This window comes from Cupressus sempervirens, chromosome 1, assembly GCF_028749045.1.
Source record: "Cupressus sempervirens isolate cs-2001-9-10 chromosome 1, ASM2874904v1, whole genome shotgun sequence".
Lineage (NCBI taxonomy): Eukaryota > Viridiplantae > Streptophyta > Pinopsida > Cupressales > Cupressaceae > Cupressus > Cupressus sempervirens.
Window position 1 is genome coordinate 657,960,407 of NC_143118.1, and position 20,729 is coordinate 657,981,135.

Below are 20,729 nucleotides of genomic sequence, written 5' to 3' on the forward strand. Positions count from 1 at the left end.
TGCTCTCATAATCAGTTGCTTAACCTTCGATCCTGGGACTAGGTAAATCCTGTTCTTGTAAATGATCAAATCATCCACAAGTGTGTATCTGGTATCAATCACTGTTCCCTCTACTATATCGGAGGCCCATGTATCCCTAGCATACTCTGCTATAATCAAGTGTCGCCAATCCTCTGATAGCTGAACCATAAGAGTGAGGTGTGGCCTTCGAGATAGAGCATCTGCAACAACATTCTGAGTTCCCTTGACATATGAGATGTCAAAATCATATGCCTGCAACTTACTTACCCACTTTTGTTGGCGATCATTCAGGTCCTGCTGTCCCAAGAAATGCCTCAGACTGTTATGATCAGTTTTAATACAAAACTTGCTACCCACAAGATATTGTCTGAATTTGGCCAAAGCATGCATGATGGCCAACATCTCCTTATCATATATACTGAATGAACGCTCAGGGCCTCTGAGCTTCCTGCTCTCATAAGCTATGGGGTGCTTATTCTGCATAAGTACAACACCTACTCCCTCTCCAGATGCATCACATTGAAGCTCAAATGGCTTCGTGAAATCAGGTAATGCTAGAACTGGGCACGTAGTCATTATCCCCTTAAATCTTATAAAACAGTCCTGTGCCTTCTGAGTCCACACAAATTCCCTTTTTTTAGTAAATCTGTCATGGGAGCTGCATATCGTGAGTAGCCACTGACAAACCTGCGATAAAAACCACATAAACCAAGGAACCCCCTTAACTGTGTAAGGTTCTCTGGTGGAGGCCAATCAACAATAGCGCGAATCTTTTCAGGATCCATCCGCACTCCCTCTGCACTAATGATGTGTCCTAAATATAACAGCTCGGTCATCCCTAAGTCACATTTGGACTCCTTTGCATACAAGGACTCCTTCTGTAGAATGCTCAACACCGTCTCCAAATGCTCTAGATGCTCCTGCCATGATCGGCTCTAGATCAAAATGTCATCAAAAAACACCAGCACGAATTTCCTCAACTGATGGTGGAAAACTCTGTTCATAGTGGACTAGAAAGTGGCAGGTGCATTGGTCAGGCCGAAAGGCATGACTACAAACTCAAAGTGCCCACAATGACATCTGAAAGCAGTTTTCTCAATATCCTGTTCACGGACTCTGATCTGGTGATATCCTGATCTCAAATCAATTTTCGTGAAATAACAGGCCCCATGCAATTCATCTATCAACTCATCAATGCGAGGAATAGGATACCTGTTCTTAATGGTTCTCTTATTTAATGCCCTGTAATCAATACACATCCGAAGCGTTCCATCCTTCTTTTTTACCAAAACAACAAAAGATGCAAAAGGTGACTTACTAGGTCGGATGTGCCCCATAGCTAGCAACTCCTCAATGGTCCTTTCGATCTCATCCTTGAGTCGCTTTGGATGTCGATATGGTGTGATCATGATAGGTTTAGCACCTTCCTCCAGTTCAATAATATGCTCAATACCTCTGTCCGGTGGCCTGCCTGGTGGAATCTCACTGAATACCTTTTCATACTTAATCCTCAACTTCTGAATATTAGGATGATATTCCACCTTATGTTGCTCCTCCTGTGTAGGTATCAAAGTACAAACTGCTGCCCACTCTATATCATTATGCCTAGTTAATCTCTCTAGCCGCCTAAATGAGATAGTCCTGATGTCTCCATTACGGATAGCCTTTAGCACATGAATCCTACCATTCATTTCGAATTGTATCTCCATATCCTCTAATCTCAGGGTAACCACCTTCAATGAATGTAGCCACTGCATCCCAAGTACTATGTCCATGTCACCCATGTTGACCACATGATAATCCGCCTTAAACTCATAGTTGTTCAAGCGCAAAGGTAAGTCTCGTACCATCCTGTCACAACGAAGAGTGTATCCATCAGCTACCTTGACTCTTAGTCCTTCGAACTCCTCAGTAATGAGTCCACGCTTCTCTACAAATCGTGCATCAATGAAATTATGCGTGGCACCTGTGTCCAACAATGTAATAACCTTCTGTCCAGCCAAGACTCCCCGAAGTCTGAAAGATCCCTCTCTCTGGATACTAGACAGTCGTGCTTCCTGTAAATGTAGCTCTGTTTCCTGCCTTTGCCCTGCACTGTCTATCTCTTGCTCTCCCTCTGCTTCATCAGGATCCTCATCATGATGTTCTGAACCATCTGAATCTAAGCCTTCGTAATAAGCCCACATTGCCCGGTTGGCCTTCCCTTTTGGCCTCATAGGACAGTCATGGCCGTACTCATACGGGCCTTTGCAATAGAAGCATAGCTTCTTCCTACGCAAGTCATTAAGTGTCTCCTTGTCCAGCCTCTTGCTTTCTTCCTTAGGTAGCTGTGCCTCTCTATGAAAGGGTTTCCTGTCCTTATCTTTTCCTGAAGGGAAACTCTTTGCCTGAAATTTATTTTTAGAAGCTGAAGAGGAATCCATGTCACGAGCTTTCTTAATGGCTTCCTGCAAAGTGGGAGGGTTGAGAGCTTTAATCCACCCTATCAACGGATCAAGTAACCCATCCATAAATAAAACCAATAGCCTTCGTTCAGATACATCTGTTACTAACACTGCAAGTTTCTGAAACTCTGAAATGTATGTTTCCAATGAGCCCCACTGTTTAAGCTGGGCTAATTCCTTGAAATGGAGTTCTGGATCTTTCTTATCAAAATGTTCAATCAATCTCTCCGTAAACTCCACATATGAGGTAATGTGTGCATGACCCATAGTGATCATACCATGATGCCACCATTCGTGTGCTAACCCATCCAGGTGAATTGCTGCATACTTAATAGCTTCTTCCTCAGACATAGGATTCAATTGAAAGTATGTGTCAAGCTTTTGAACCCAAGCTCTTGCTGTAGACTTCCCCGAGCCATCATAATATGGTAACTGTAGTTTTCCTACTTTCTTTCGTAGCTCATAGTTCTGAGTCCTGTCTTGTCCACGGGGCATATGCTTCATCCGCACATCCATATACTCTCTAAAGGTGATTGCAGCTATAAAATCTGGTCCTCCTGCTTCCCAATCTCTCCTCAGCTGATCCTGTATGTCAGTGATCTGGGGTTCTGGTACCGGCTGCTCTGGAGCTCTAGGAAGGAACGTAGGAATCATAGGCCTCGAACTTACTGTCCGAGCTTGCTGGGGGGCATGATCGAAATTGTTCCCAATTTGTTCGCCTCCATTATGTCTCTCATCCTGATTATTCCCATTCTGATTGTGACCATTCTGATTATTTCCTCCACCTATGTTAGCGTTCAACCCCATTTGTCGAGCCATCATCTGCATCATAAGCTCCATTCTCTGATTCTGTTCTTGTGCTCTTTGTTCGGCTAATCGCTGTCCCTGTGCCAGGGTGTCTAATAACTGTAAAAATCTTTCCTCTTGCGGATCTGGACCGGCATTCCTGCCTCTATCCATATTGTAGTCGTAGTCTTGATCAAAAAATACCTCCCCTGTGTCTGTATGACTGGATTCTATGTCCACCTGGATAGATGAGCTAGACTGTTCGCTCTGCAGGTCAGAAATCCTATCTTGTCTTGTTTTGGTATTGCGGAAATTATAAGGCCTTTGTCTCATGCTCTGATTTTAGTGTTTTGACATTTCGTCAAACACTTTCCCTCCTATCCAGCTGTTCCAAATTCCCTATAAGACCTCCACAGGATGGCAGGACTTATAGCTCTGATACCACTGTAATGACCCTCTCTATAAAGGCCACAGAAACCCTCAAACTGAACTTAGGAATTTTGTCAAACACTTGGCGTGTAACAGTAACAATATTCAGAATATGGTAATTTCAGATTTGATACTTTCAGAATATAATCACGGAATTACAATATATATAAAGCCATTGAACTATATTTCAATTACAATGCAATAAATTCTGAAATTATTTTTATTACCAATTCTGGACTGATTATTACAATGACTGTATGACAACAAATTTACCCAAAAATTGACATATATTTCAGAATGCAAGAACCTGGTTTGAAGAACTATGGAAGAACACCACGTTTTGCTGCAGATCGTTGATGAAGACCTCCAACCGCACCCCTAAACTGTCCTTAATTTGCTGCTGCTGCCCAAACTAGCAGGGCCGTACCAGGCCGTACTTGTACGGCTGCTGAAATAAAATAATATTAGGGTTTTGGGACCCCCAAATGCAAGGAAAATGGGCGCCTAGGGTTAGGTAGTAACCCTGTAAAACCATAAAAAATAACTCCAAGGGGTTGAGGAGATATGAGCAATTATGTGGTTCCGAACCCTGCTTTGCCAATTCTGAAAATGCACTTATTCTGTCTTCAAACTCTTGTCAAATGCTTCTCCAATGATAGGGCAAATCTGAAATCCTTATTCCAACCAAAAACAAACCCTAACAACGAATTCTCAATAAGCTCCAATGAGATGGCTGAATACCAACTCCAATTATGCAACAATTCAGGTGATATTTCACACCCTCAAAGTCGCCAATCCAAGGGAGTGATTCGTTCCCAAAGATCGAATAATTTGCAGATCCAAAGTCCACAATTGTCTTCACAATGAAGAAGTAGAAGAGTTCTCCAATCCAAGCATGTCCAAATGAGAGGCCCAACCCTCTATTTATTCACTTTTCTAAGAAGTTGCTAGAACTTCTAGAAACATCCTTTATAATTTCTCATTATAATGCACTATTTTATAATAAAGTAATTTTATAAAATAAAAAGTGCAACTCAAATTAAAATTATAACATGTGGGCCCCAATATCACATAATGATAAAATATAACCTCTTAACACTTCTTCAAGAGCAAGATATGACTATCTGATCTGCAGAATTGACTCTCTTTCCACACCATTTGCCTACGAGAGTCTGGAATAGGCAAATCCATGATCAATGCCATGTCGAACTAAAGAGGGGACATTACAAAAATCCATGTGCATGTGACTACATGATTTTGATCGGCCTAGCCCTTGTGTACATGAGGAAGTGACGGCTTCCAAATGATTATCACTTGTATTTGTAGGAGTTATTGAAAGACGACGATCTTTCAATAACTTAATCTATTGTGATAGACATCTTATGATGGCTGAAACAGATCGTGATAGATTACATCTTGCATGGTGGATTAAGTTTGATAAACACATGGCCATCTATTATGATGGACATCTTATGATGTCTAAGAAGATCATGATAGATGATATCTTGCACAATGGATTAAGTTCCTTAAATAGACCATGGCCTTCTAGTGTGATGGACATCTTACGATGTCTAAGTAGATCATGATAGATGATTACTTGCATGGTGGATTAAGTTCCTTAAACAAACTATGGTTGTTCATATGGTAAGCACTATTGAGAATGCGTGTGCACATACCTTATGAATATTTTGAGTACTTCGTGAATGTTATGCAAATTGATGTTCAGGAACCATTACATAGAGTACTTGGTGAATATCATGTGACTTTATGTTCAAGAGACCATTACTTACAACGCTTGGTGGATATCTTGCAACTCGACATTCAAGAGGGCATTACTCAAAGAGTACTTGGTGAATGTCACGTGACTTGACATTCAGGATGCCATTTTTGCCTTGTGAATATCATATGACTTGACATTCAAGAGGCCATCACTCTTGATATCATGAGATGGTATCTAAATGGTGGATATCTTCTGATCAAAGATACTCTTAAAGCTTTCCATTCCTAATTCTACACTGAGGTAATAACTTGTGTTTATCCTCCCTAGCTAAGAGGGAGTGTTGATGTTTGGTAGCTTCTGTTGGATAAACCCATAAGACTAAACTGAAGATACATACATACATACATATATAGATATAGATATAGATATAGATATATTGTATAAATGTGATATGTATATGTATGTATGTAGTTAAATAATTAATTATTATATTAATTAAATAATAATGAAGAGACATTTCCCATGAATGGATATGTCTCTCCATGTCTCATCCACATTATAAGAGAGTGATCGCTGCCCTCGGAAAACAAATACCAATAATGGCAGTGTAATTACATTTGCAACATCCTCCAAAATTCAATAAAACTGAATCGCTTATTCCTTCTCAAAACAAATGAAAGCATCAAATTATACCAGGCAAATTTGGAGTGACATTGACAATCTGGAAACATATATTTATTACTGATTTACCTCTAAAATCAAACAATTTGACCACGAGATTGTACTAGGTTATTTGGACAGAAGAATGAATACTGGTAAATTTAGTGCTAACTCCTGCTAAGCCTGTGGGCTCAGAATGACGAATCTGAGCATGATTTTTGACAGATCTGTACTTTGGCCCTCCAGAACTGATGCCAACTGCTGAATAAGCCTGTACAGCCAGCGAGGAAACCTAGAACTGAAATTAGGCAGCACCGCTAGCTGGTGACAGCATTTAATCTGCAGATGTATGCCTCAAACCCCAATCTGAGGTGAACTACACATTATCTCATCAAATCCTCTCTCCAAAACTTTCAGATTCCTTGCTAACTAATGATGTTAGCCTCTCCTTGTGAGGTGTGGCTAGCAAGAGTGAACATTGAGGCTCCAACTCAACTCAGAGAAGCCCAATCTGCACTTCTGAAATAATACATACCCTTTTTTTAGCCTGTTATGACTTACTGATGATGCTGACCAATGCCAATCTGGAATAGTGCAATTCTGGAAATGTATTGCTAGGAAATGAATTGGCTGGCAACACAAAAAAGTGCTGAAACCCAATCAGACCTGCAGCCTAATGCTTTTGATTCGCAGTTGCAGCCCTTGCTTCAGATTGAACCACAATGAATTTCTCAGGACATGCAATAACCAACTCCTAAAATTGCTGCAACAACTAAACCTAACTTCAGTAGCACTAGAGGAATGTCCAGGCTGCTAGGGTTCAATGATTTTTGTCCTTGAGTCCCTCAATTGCTGGGAAACCTCGATTACTGAGATCTCCACAAAATATAGGCAAATTCTCAATCACCAATAATGCAAAATGGGACCAAAAACAAAAATTTATTTCCCTCTCTTAGCAAGTTTGAGTATTTTAGGTTTTTCCCTCCACTTTCAATTTAATTTTAATAACATATATGGCCTCTTCAGCATGTTTGAACTCCCTAGGCCTTTAATTTTAATATTACATTGGCTGCTTGATTTATAATTTTTTCTATAATAAAGTAATTAGAATATATCTTTATAATATTAATTTATTTATTTCCTTAACATAGGAAACATTAAATATTTCCTTATTAATCCATAGAGTGCGAATCTGGGCTCAAAATTGAATGTTGTCTGAACTGCTGATGCCTAAACCCGTGCACATTAATTGACAACTCCTAAATATTAGGAGCTTGCCCTAAAAGATAGGAACCTCACTCAAAATACTAGAAACTCTTCCAGAGGTCCCTATTTTACTTTGTGCTCCGGTGATTCTTCTGTCAACTGTCAATTCTCCCTTAAAAGTAGGAACATCAATAGAAATGTTGAAGATGACTCATAGAGTCCCAACAACACTTTGTGAACCTCCAAGTAAGTGTCTTAACGCTCTGGAACTCAGGTGATAGGCCAACCTGATGCTGATCTCCTGTTGCTTGGAAAGGGAACATTACATATTCCAAGGACACTTTTTCAGAGTGTATATATGGATTTTTTGTTGGACTTCTAGGAATGTATAAAAATGATTGTATCTTTGTTGTGGTATACAAATTAAGTATGCTTAGTTATTTACAGTATCTTAAGGCACACCAAGTTGCAAAATTCTTTTTTAGAGAGTTTGTAAGATTGCACGGTCTACCCAAAAACATTGAAATAAATTAGGGTTGTTAATTTTTCAGTATTTGGTAAAATTTCTTCAAATTGATAGATATTATCTTTTTAATATCCACTCTAATAATGTTAAATCACAATTGATAAGTATTTGATAAATTAATTAAATCGACTACAAGTATATGCTATCTAGATTAATTAATAAATAAATAAATAAACAAACAAATATAAATTATAACTAAGACAACTATCAATAAATAAATAAATAAAATAGCTTATAAACAAGTTTATCAATTAGTAAATTAACTCCTAATTAATTGTGGGGGCATTTCAAAGAATAAGTTAATATTAATTAAATGGGGCGATACCCATGTAGCCAACAAGTAGGAGGTGATTCTTTAATAGTTCCCCTAAGGAGGAATGGGGGTGGAATATATTCCATCCCCCAAGGAATAAGAAAGGCATTAGAGCATAATAGGAAAAGAGACCATTGAAGAATTTGAATTCCAAGGCAGCCCACGTGGAAAGTCATGTAGAGAAAAACAAAGGATAAATTGATTAGACTTGGAAGTAATTTTCAAAGTATTTAATCCAATATTCACAATGGAGAAAGCGGGAGAATCTAAATTTATATGGAGATGACATATATAAGGTAAGGACCACAAAATAGAAGAAACGAGTAAGGCCTTAAATTATAGGGGTTGACTAAAAAGAGGTATGTTATATCAAATGTAAAATATACTTTATTAATTGGAAAAGCTATTTTAAATAGTAAAAGAACTTCATTAAATAGTTCTCCACTTACATTCTATATACATACACGAAATATACACATACATGGAAATTTACAAAAGATGCTAAGCTTTGATATTATGAACATTGGAAAAATTACTTTAATTCAAAGAATGATATTTAAAGATTAAAAATAATAAATTCATATGCTATAAGATATTCATATAACTCATTTTGGGAGAAGTAATTATCCACTTCCTATAGTGCCAGTGTAGGGTTTGTGCTCATCCCTATATGAATGGCTATGTGCCAGTGTAGGGTTTGGGGTCGTCTCTCTATGAATAGCTAAGATAGGATGAATGCTAAGTTACCATGGCTTGCCCCTCCCCCCCCAGGACCAAGAAAAGTTCGAATTGGTTCGAAGTTCTGATCCGGTTCGAATTCTAGTTTGGGCAAGGTGTTGTTTTGTGACAGGGGGTTAGATTGGGTTCGGAACAAGTTTGAACCCTGGCAGACCAATTGAGGAAAATCGAACCAATTTTAAACCCACCTATTTGTTGGGCCTCCTAGATAGTGAAAATCAGATTTTTTTCGCAAAATTTGATGATATATTGGCATCCACAACTAATGTTGTTGCTGCTGCTGATCCCATTGGCCTTGGCTCAACTAATGCCAGAGAAGATGAAGATGAAGATGAAGATGAAGAAGAAGAAGAAGAAGATGATGAATATGAAGAACAGGATGAATATTGAAGAAGACAAAATATTAATAGATTTTTATTCCATTAGTTGAACAATGAACATGAAATAATGATACTTGAACTTAATGCTATGATTTTTAAATTTTTTTTTTGAATCATTGACGTTGAACTATATGATGGTATGATCTATGATTACAAGTTCATGGTGTTTTTGTTGTTTAAATGTGTTTATGCTGCTGTGCTACGTTCTACTTTTAACTCATGCTTGATAACTATATATATATATATATATATATATATATATATATATATATATATATATATATATATATATATATATATAACTTTACATGTTTTTTTACTAACAAACCCAAACCCCTTTCCAAAATTTTGACGAACCTACGAACCGGTTCTTGAGCTTCAAACTAGGAACCGAAGCCGACCCAGTAACTTAGGATAAATGTAATCTCATCGTGCCAGAATGAACGGTTAGTACAATCCTTGTATGAATGGCTAGTAGTGCCAATGCAAAAGATTAGCATAACATTGTATGGATGACTAGTGAGATCATAGTGCCAGTACAGAGGTAGGGATGATCATCGTAAGAATGGCTATTATGCCAGTGTGAGAGATTAGTACAACCCTGTATGAATGGCTAGATGACTAATAAACGACATCTCCTAGTGCTAGTTTTTCGTGTGTTTTTGTGCAAAAATCTCTATATGGGGTTTAAAAAGTAACTTGGTAAGGTAGCAAATTTGTTTTTTCTGAAAAACCCTAGTTGCAAGGGCTTTGAGGTGAAAACTCTAGGTCAAATTTAAAAAATCCTCTAAATACTTTTCCTTCGTTACTTTTTGTTTCACTTAAAGAAGGGGGTGTCCACCGTCATGTTGCGTTTAAGCCTAGGCGTTGTTAACTTTATTTTGTGACCCCGTGCCATTTTTGTTTTAAATATGTTCTGTCATAAAAAGGACAAAGGTTATTTCTTCGTAGTTAGGGCCCCTTCGTGAATATCCTAGGTATTGACTTCTATATCACTCATGGTCGACACTTTAATTGATAGCTAAACCTTGGTCGTAAACATCCTAAACATTAATTGGTTTTAAGTGCATGAAATGGTGGGACATGTTACTTCGCAAGCTCTGATAGTTCTTGTAGCGAGAATGTGCGATGTTTCCACATTACATGTTACTTCGCAAGCTTTGATAGTTCTTGTAGTGAGAATGCGCGATGTTTCCACATGTCTGATGGCAGGGCCAAACATTCTTCCCTTTAAGGCAACAGCTGAAGAAATCAATGGCCATTGCTTGTTCGCAAGATGTGTTCCTCTGTGTGGCAACGAAGTGGGATTTGGACGAGTGTCTAGGGGATGGACCTGTGTCTTCTCATTATAAAGTGTTAATTGATTGTCCTCATTAACTTGCAAGTTTGGGCAATAGCTATAGTGATGAAGCAAGATCTTGCCGCATGGAATAGACCCAAGTTCAAAATTGTTTGGTGGGACCAACTCCAACAAGGATTCATTACATTCTGATTGGTCTGTGTACGTCCATGTCAGCTAGTATGAATAGGTCTGAGGTATGAATCGTAAAATGGAGATGCCAAGATGTTGCCACACGGACACGAGGATTAGATTTTCCTTTATCAAACAGTGGGTCCTCTCTTCTTTGAATTTACGACTATCGTGTTCTCATAATCTTTGACAAAGGTTATAGAGAAAAAGCAAGATCATGACATGCATTTTGATCAACAAAAAAGTTTCCAGTGGGACCTGAGGAGTCAACAGGGATCTGACATATGATTGGGCCATGTGGATAGTGTCAACAAATCCAAGTATGTAAGCATCTGCAGTTTTAATCCTAAGATAATCAGATGGCCTGCGTTCTCTTGCAAGAAATCTATATCCTCATGGCGATGAAGCACAATGCTCCCACGTGTCTACCCCACATCATAGCATTCCATTGTTACTTAAAAGGAAGAATTGTGTATGAGGATTAAATTGATGGTGGGGACTTAATCACACGATAAAGATGAGTTGTCCGTGTGTTCAAAAATAAAAGGGAGATCGATGGTTTGCGTGTTATTGCAACTGCTTAGCATCTGTATAGCGATAAAGCACGATGTAGACACATGTCCCGCCCGCTTCAATGTGTGGAATTTTCAAAGGAGCTTATGTAATCACTTTTTTGATTTCTTATTGGTTGATGATGGGTCCCAAAGGATGAATCAGATGGTTTGTGAATGTCAAAGGGAGTTTGTAGTTGTCCGATGTAAGTTGGAAGATGATTAATGGTGGACTTTTAAACTTGGTACTAAGATGAGAAAAGAAGTTTTTCTTCAGCTTGACAGAGTGATAGTTATTTCACATGAATTCATTGTTTTAATGCTACTACAACGTTTTTAAAAGTTGTCTCCTCCTTTTGATATATCAACATCTACATGCGAAATTTGCAAGAGTGGGAAATCCATGTTCGAAGGTTTTCAAAACCGGACTCACGTTATGAAATTCATGAAACAAACAAGTACCTATTTTCTTTCCTGTGTTCTAAATTAGGAAATTGTGTGTTCTAGGATTTGCATCTGATTGATAAAGCCCTACATTGAGTTTTCAAACCCTAAATAAGCGCTAGTTGTATGGATACCCTGTAATAAAAAATTGTGCCTCCCAAGAAGGATTTTGGTAAGTTCAATTACGAAGATAAAAGACTACAAGATGATTTTGTTGAATAACTGCCTATGTCAAAAGAGGGTAGGGAAGCAATTGAGGTATGGAAAACTTTGAAAAATGAGGTATACCCTAGTTTGAAAGATAGGTATGGAAATGTCCATGACACGAATGTGCCAACCAAAAGTTTAGAAGTTTTTAGGTGGTGGTATGGTCAACCTAATTTAGGGAGTCCTCTCAGTAATGGCAGGCAATATGATTTAGGTAAATTGGTAATGCCCACTGTTTTCCTCAATATTGATTTACTGTTGGAGCTAATGGATAGATATGACCCGATTTCACACATAATTAGGGACATAAGTGGTGATTTTTTGTTAAAAATAGACACTGATTCCATCAAAGAAGCTTTTGGTCTCCATCCAACAAAAGATGTAACTGATAGGATAGATTTCAAAATGTTTGAAGAAGCTTTTGATCAAGTTGGGGTTGAAGTGCAATAGAAATTGATAGTTTCCTTCTTAAAGGAGGTAGATGGAATCAAATTGACACCTTCGGCTATATCACACACCATAGGTAATTGTGAACATTATAATGATACCTTGGTGAATACCCATACTGCTCTTTACCAAGTATTAGGGCTGACAAATAGGAGAAAATGCAGTAAAATTACAATGTGGATGTGTCTTCGAATTCAAAAGTATGGGGATGCAGTAATCTATGATTTCCCTAGGTATCTTGAAGCAACTATCAATGAGGGATTGGCAACATTGAAGAAAGGTGAATAGACAGATTTCAGGCAGTACTCACTATTTATTCATATGATTCTTTTTCACAATAAAGATTATTTTGCACAATGCATGGATTTTGAGTTTGAAAGGGATGATGAAGTGTTGCTTGTTCAGTTGTGGTCAACCATTGCGTCAGTGGATTGGCACGGTTCTAGTTTTGTGTTATTTGAAAACCAATTTCGGACTGCTCTAAGAAAGAAGATTTTGGCATTTGTTAGTATTTTCCTTGCTCTTTGAGAAATTTCTTGAGGCCAATTGATTTTAATACGAAAGCAAAGATGTGCCACCAATGGGGAGACATTTATTTCTACCCTCATACTATAGTTATCAGAGTGTATGGGTTTCTTGGAAGGCCTTTTGTGCTGCCCAAATATGTTCCATTAAGGATTGGTTTTCTTGAAGTCACGAGGCAGATTGCAATGCTTGAAGATACTGACTTCCCACTAGAAAAGGCCCGAAACGGAACTTTCTTTCTGATCTTACAGTTTTTTGCCACTTAGCAATCATTAGAAATGGAAGAAATGACTTGGTGCAGTTGCTTAGACCATACCATTTGGAAGTCAGTTCAAAAAGGATGAATGACATAGAGGCTTTCTTTGAAAGATTAGTGCACAAAATAAACAAGGCACCTAGGGTTAAGCATGAATTTGATTATCTAGAGGAAATCATTAGAAACGATGAAGATTTGAAATCTCAGAAAAGAAAGAAAGCATATTGGTATACATACTAGGAGATATTGAGGAAAATTCAAGAGGAGGATCCAAGTTATGGTCCACTCTCAAATTGTAAAAGCCTAGATCAGAAGTTGAGAATACTTTTTGATAATTTCTTAAATATACATGATACGATGAATGAAAAGTTGGGAAAAACAAAGAAGACAAAGGTAACTTTTGTAGATGATGCAGAAAGTTTAGATGTGCTATTGCAATCTACTGATGTAGTCCCTAAAGAAGGAAGAGGACAGAAAATGATAAGAGAAGAGTCACAAACTCATCGTGATAAGTTAGAGAAGAAGATTGAAACTCCAGAGGGTTTAAGAATGTATCAGAGGAGGAGATTGGTAGAGAGACCCACTGATCCAAGGATAGTTGAGATAGTAAGTCTAGAAGCAATAGAGGTAGAGGACCAGTAAGAAGATCTCCTCTAGAATCTGCAAGATCTTCTGTTATGGCCTCACCACATGAAAGGCATCATGATGATATACTTGGGGAAAGAGAGGCTAGTGAAGGAGAGGCCCCAAGGTTTATAGAGAACATTCAGGGTGTAGAGCAATTTGGGGAATTAAATCTTCCTTATGGAGATGATGATGAAGAAGAAGAATACATCTATGTCCCTGAAGAAGCATTGGCAGGAAGATATCTTCAAGTTTCTAGGGCACCAATTTCTGATATCACAACACAAGATATAAAAGGACTTTTCCCAAGGGTGTTGAGAATAGAGTCTTGTAAGTTAGATGTGACTGATGATGAATTTGATAAATCAGTCCCCTTCAAGCAATTGCTATGGCAATATTATAGGGAGGATTGTCTCAAAAGTGCTGAGGAGAAAAGGATACAAAGGTCAGATGCTGATCTTGATGACCTTGCTCAAGAAGTGGAGCATGAGACGACAATAAACTTTGATGCTATTACCCCAGAAGAAGGGAGGAAAATCATTAAGGAATCAGGGATCCAATTATTGCCAAATCTTAATATTGCTGATGCAATTGGGTTTGATTCAATTATGAAAGACATGAGGTTGAAGAGGCCTATGAAGGAAGTTGAAAGGTCTACCTCTAGAATGTATTATAGTGAGGATTTAGCTGTTTTAGCTACCTGGTCTTTCTTAACTTCTAGTCGAAGTATTGATGATGACAGTGGAGTCAAAGGGAGTGTGGTCTTGCAGAGAGTAGAGGATGCTAAACTTTCCCATTCCACAAAGAATTTGCAAGAACATGTTGTCTATGTTTATAATGTTGCAGAAGGAATATAAAAGAGATATGAGCAGTTATAGGAAAGATACAACCATATGTTTGCAGCATATGAGCAAAGGACAAAAGAAAATGCCAATCTGCAAATTTAGGTAAATATGTTGGAGAAAAAAGATAGCTGAGCTTGAAGTAGCTAAAAATTCTGGTATGAATCAATCATTGAGCAAAGAACAAGCCACCTCATCAAAACTGTTGAGCATATAGTACGTATTGTTTCAACAATTACACCAGTATATGCCAAGAAAACTCCTTCAAAGAAAAGCAAAAGTGATGATGCTCTAATAAAAGAGGTGGATTTACAAATGTAGTTGGAGAATAAACATAATGATTTTGATTATAACAAAGAAGTTATCGTTAGAACTGCATTGATGTTTTTGCATGAAAAGATAAATTCTTAATTGTTCTGGATTCATGAAGTATATAAAATGCTTTATTTGGCTATTAGCAAGGTGGAGGCTGACAGGAAGTTGGTTAAACCAACATATCAGAAATGGGTAGAAAGGATTGAGAAAAATTGAGTTGTGTAAGAATAGACCCTAATCCTCCCCCAAATGCCATGGCTATAGTGAAAATTGTCAAGTCACTTAGAAACTTCTCTGTATTACCTGATTACATTGAAAGTAAAATGGTGGAATTAAAGCACTTAATAGAGGGTTTCCAAGATGCTCTAGTACCACCTATTTTGGATAAGGACAAAAATATCAAAGAGTTTGCTGCTTGGAGAACTGAGGCCATCACCATGGTAAGTGACATGGTGAAAAGGATAGCAGAAAATATGGATATCACACAAGGAATGTATGTCCAAGTTGGTTATCTCTGGGATATTCTATGAGAATTTTGAGAAAGAGGTTACTTAGGCCATAGTTAAGTACAACCCATATAGGTAGGTAGTGGATCAAATCTTAGATCATACGTGGCCAACAGATGATGAATTTGAAGAGTGGGTTAGAAGGTATATTCCAGCTGACGACTCAAATGATGAAGATTCACCACCACAAAGGCCATACCAAAGGAATATTTTGAACAGGATAAAGTGTAAAAGATAAAAGGAGACGGTCACGTGAGTACAAGCTATCACAGCAAGTTGTTAATGGATTAACTTTTGTTTTACACAGCTATATGATTGATTGATTGTAACAAATTCAAAAATTAAATCGGAAGATGACATGTGTCTTAGTCTCTATGCCTGAAGCTTGTTCAAACTCATCTATATAAATGAGTTCTCAAGGCTAGAGAAGGGTTGGAAAATTTTGAAGAGAATAGAATTTTGTGTTTTCTCAGAGTCTGTCCATTTACTGTATATTACTTTTTGATTTGGAATGGCGAAGTACAAAAGTTGCATATCTATTTTGAGTTGATATTCACGAAGTTTCAACATAAGGATTGTATTATTTTCAAGAAAAATGAGTACAAAGAAAGAAATATTTTGAATGCCCAATTCTGATCTTGTCTCTTTTTATGTTATTTTCTAGTTTTCTGAGGCTTAAGGACAAGTTCTAAGCTCTAGTTATGATTCTTTTCAGTATTATACCTTATTACATATTTTCCTGTTAATCAATGTGATTGTTTAAATGCTTGATGTGATTTAAGGGAATTGGAAATGTCACAGGGAGATATGATAAGTAGAGGATTTTGAATTGAGTATTGACATTCTTCTCACAAAGTGTCAGAAATAGATCCATTGGAGTATGTTCAAGTTCTATGAGTAAATTACCCAAAAGGATAAAGGCACTGATCATGAGATGGTAATAAATAGGTCTTGGAAAGTTTCACAGTACTAAATTTCATAAATCGAAGCCAAATATCTTATGTTTTTGTTTGTGGATCTTGAAGGATAGCCTATGCTTGATTTAGAGAAAATATCTAGGGTATGGAATAGTAGCTGAATTACAACCCTTGTGTAGTCTCTAAGTTAGAAGAATTGAAGACAAATGTCTGCTGTATAGATGGAATTCACTGATGTTGCTGTTGACAAGAAAGAAATGTAATGAATTCCTAGGTATACCCACCTAAATCTGGCAGAATTCAAAGGGGAGAAGACTGCTAAGTCTTATTAGTTGGTCCAATGGACTTGTGTGGGGATATCTATTATGGTCTGTAGCTAATTCCTAGGTTTCCCCTGCCACTTCAAAAGTTATTTGAAATCCTATCAAATTAGGAGCCAAAACCAGTGTAGGAGGTTGGATCCTTGTGTGAATGGCTATCATGCCAATGCGAGAGATGAGTACAACCTTGTATGAATGGCTAGATGAGAATTATATAATGGCCAAAATATACTTATGAGTTAACATATGCATATGTGAGTGGCCTTGGATAGAGGATGTCCCGTCCAAGAAGAACCTTAAGGGGTGCACTACAGAGAAGACAATGGAATAACTAAGGGTTAGGAAGCCTGATCTGGAGATATCTTTAAGGCTGGGGTTAAATTAGAGGGTAGAATAGTAGAGTTATACTTATTATTGTTTGAATTTTGACATTTATTTTGCAAGTATTTCTTATCCCAAGCTAACCCTAATAGTGGGAAGATTACAATCTTTTAGTTATCACTCGTAGACAGATTGGTAGTAGAAGGTTGTCAAGAAATGGGTAGAGGATTCTACATATTAGGAAAGAAAAAGGTGTGGATCAAGTGGTTGTATATGGGAGAACATTGGTACAATGCAAAACACCACATTTTCAACCATAGGATCCCATTTAGAAATTCTCTATGGATATGTTTCCACACTTTTTTAAAAATTGATTATTGATGATAATAGAGCTGTGAAGGAAAAAAGGTTGTGCCTAGAAAAGTTAAAATGTTCTAAATTGAATTGAAATAAAATCTCTAACAAGCTCAAAATCAACAAAAACTTTATACAAGTAGGCATAGAGTGGAGAGGTCTTTTAAGGTTGGTGGCTTAGTTTTCTTGTGTCTACAAATTCCTCCATGTACATTTTTCTCAAGCATAGAAGGATCCATACTGTATTCTATGTCTCTCGCCTCAAAAAGGCACTTGGGCAACATATTGCATCCTCTCCCAAGCTTCCACAATTGCACAAAAAAGGTAAATTGATATTGGGCCTTGAAATTATTTGATGTGAATGAGAGACAATTTAGGAGTAGGATCATGAACGAGTTTTTTATTTGGTGGAAAGATTTACCTCTAGAACTTACCACTTAGGAAGGAGAGCAAGTACTTGCATTCATATTTGTAGTTGCTTGAGGACAAGCGAATTCAGTTTGGGAGGACTATAATGTCCCCTTCGCAATTGTAAATAGTTAGCGAGACTTGGCCCATTTTCATTGTTGTTGGACAATTGGGAGTTAAAATGGAATAATTAATCAATTGAATTTAATTTATCTAAGCTTGGGTGACTTTATTTATTCTTATTTTATTTTTAGTAAATGATAAGTTGAATAGAAAAAGTGACTTTTTAGGGCTTGAAATATAACGTCAATATATGAACTTATTGAAGGAAAATTTAAAGATATGAGAGATAGTATTTAATTGTTCACGAAGTATATAGAAGGGTGTTTGGAAAAATAATTCTCATTTCTAGGATTCCTTTCTTATAAATTTCACTGAATAATAGAGGGACTATTTATGTTTGGCCTAGGACAGAAACACTAAGAAAAAAAACCCTTTAGTGGATGAAAGCCCACATAGGTGATTAGATGGATTCATTCAAGATCCTCAAATGTGCTTACATGGTGATTCCAAAAATTCATCAAAGAATTTATGCCTAGCAAATATTTTTTTTAAATTTTGAAGAGGGATTAGATATCTTATTCATTCTTATTGTTAGACTCTTAATACACAAGATTTATTTATAAACCAAGAAAGATATAGTAGAGGTTAAGGTAACAAAACAATGTGCTTACATGGTGATTCCAAAAATTCATCAAAGAATTTATGCCTAGCAAATATTTTTTTTAAATTTTGAAGAGGGATTAAATATCTTATTCATTCTTGTTGTGAGACTCTTAATACACAAGATTTATTTATAAAGCAAGAAAGATATAGTAGAGCTTAAGGTGACAAAACAATGTATAGATCTTAAGTAATTTCTAGTTACACTATTTTTTAAATACCGGTCATTCAATCATACTAAATGGTGTGTGATAATTTTGCTTCCTATGCAAGGAGCTACGTGGAGATAAAGAAATCATCATATTTTGAATACACATTATTTCCTGAAGTATTAGTTGCAGCAGGATGCATAATGATGTGGAAGGAAACAGTTGGTTGAGGAGTGAAAGGGAGTTTGTGAAAATTCTTCAAAAGATTATTGTTAGCTTTTTAAGGATCTTGAATGCCTTTAGGACTAAAACTCTACCACTCGGTCTTTATGATGGTATTTAAAGGTTTAAGATAAAAAAACACCACCTTTCAATGTGACATGAGGAATTGGGAGTCCGATGTGTAAGTGTTGAGGAGGAAATAGAATTGCATCATTGGTTTGTCTATGTTGGAGCTTTCTTTAGAGACTTTGCCTTGCTTAGCAGCCCCTGTGTAATTGTAGCTCTTTTGTAACATTCTATTTCTGTATGGAGGCACAACATAATTTAGGAGTGGCATGGTCATCAAACTTTATAGAAGTTGATGTTAAGAGAGACATAGGAGGTGAAAAGGAGCGCCATGGTTTTAAAGGTAAATAAACTGAAGTGAAAGGGTAGTTAAAATCATTGAGTACTTGATACAATGCTCATTATGGCTTGAGGACCTTTAGGAGCTATTGTAGATATATAAGAGAAATTGAGGTCAGATATTTATCTATAGATATATGATAAATTTCATTACAGTAGTATAGAAGTGCAATTATATGTAGAATCCAAAAATGCTAATCTGAAGTTCTTGTAGTTCACCTTTGATGGCCACAAGTCATGGCTTCAAACACCAATATATAACACATTTTCAATTTCTGTCCAGGAACATATTTTTTAACATTTTCTTTTCCTCATTCTCTCCATTGTTTGATAGGGACGAATTTTAGTTCAAAGTTATTTTAAATAATATCCAAATTGTTATTGGGTCATTTGATTTTGTCTTGTCCGTTTATGAGGATTCCATCTCATTTCTCATTTTGTGACTTTCCTCGAATCATTATATTATTGGAATAATGTCTTCCTTTCGATGAATGCAATCAAGCAGTTCTAGGTTTTTTTTTGTACCATGCATAATATGCATTTGCTCTCAAATAGTTTTAATTTTCTATTTTATTTTTTGATTAATATCGTGTTTTCCAATATTGATAATTTTCAATAAATCTCCACTCATTGATTTCAAATGTGAAACTTTACTGATTCAATGTTGTATATTTCATTTTGTATTTGACAAGCATCTTGCATAACCTGTTTGTATATTAAATTTTAATTATTCAATGCCATGTAAAAGGACGCTTATCTTTGAGGCTGAGAGTTCTATGTACAATAATAATGTAGGTACAAAGGACCTCTTGCAAAGCATATCAAATAAGCAAGGGGAGCACATGAACACTAGAGATTCTGCTAAAGATATACCAAAGTTTATTGACTTTTTTGAGGTATGGGCTATTTGTTTTCATCTTTATATTTAGAATCTTTATGACCTTTATGCAGTTTTTCAACAAAAAGAAAATTTTATACAACATGGACCATATTTTATTCATTTGTTGTTAGTTTCATTGTGCTTCCTTTTGATGCACATATGTTCTTTGAAATTTGAATTTTGAACTCACAATGGTTTTAATCCTGAACGCTCAATCGTTTTGTCTGACACATATAGCTTTGGCTCTTAAGTTTAATCTTTCAAAAGATGAAATTGCTTCTACCAAATTTAATCCATACTCCTGCATTTTCAAAGTTGCCTATGAAGATACAAGTTTAAAGATTATAGACTCTGGGAAAATCATAATATAAGTTGTTATAAATACCTTTTTGAAGACTTCTAGTTATGTGTATACTGCCATTAGCAGTGACACCTCTGCATATAATGTGCTATTGATGGCGATGATTATTATCATGGAGTCTTAGAAGTGCTCCTGACTTGTGAAGAGTGTATTTTTGTCAGCGAATTATATAGTAACGCAAAGCCTTATGTTTGCTATTTGATACAATGCTAGGACTTGTTTATTTATTAAGGATATGGGTGATTTAGTATTATATCA

The 20,729-nt window shown here is 36.6% G+C and overlaps 1 protein-coding gene across 2 annotated transcripts in view; it reads left to right on the forward strand.

Annotated features, from left to right (window-relative positions):
• Positions 1-20,729, forward strand: part of LOC149579614 (phosphatidylserine decarboxylase proenzyme 3-like) — a 327,375-nt gene that overhangs the window by 157,310 nt on the left and 149,336 nt on the right. For both annotated transcript variants that reach the window (XM_089786112.1, XM_089786119.1), the window contains one exon: positions 20,026-20,126. In XM_089786112.1, coding sequence (XP_089642238.1) covers positions 20,026-20,126 — 101 coding nt within the window. The remainder of the gene's footprint in view (positions 1-20,025; positions 20,127-20,729) is intronic.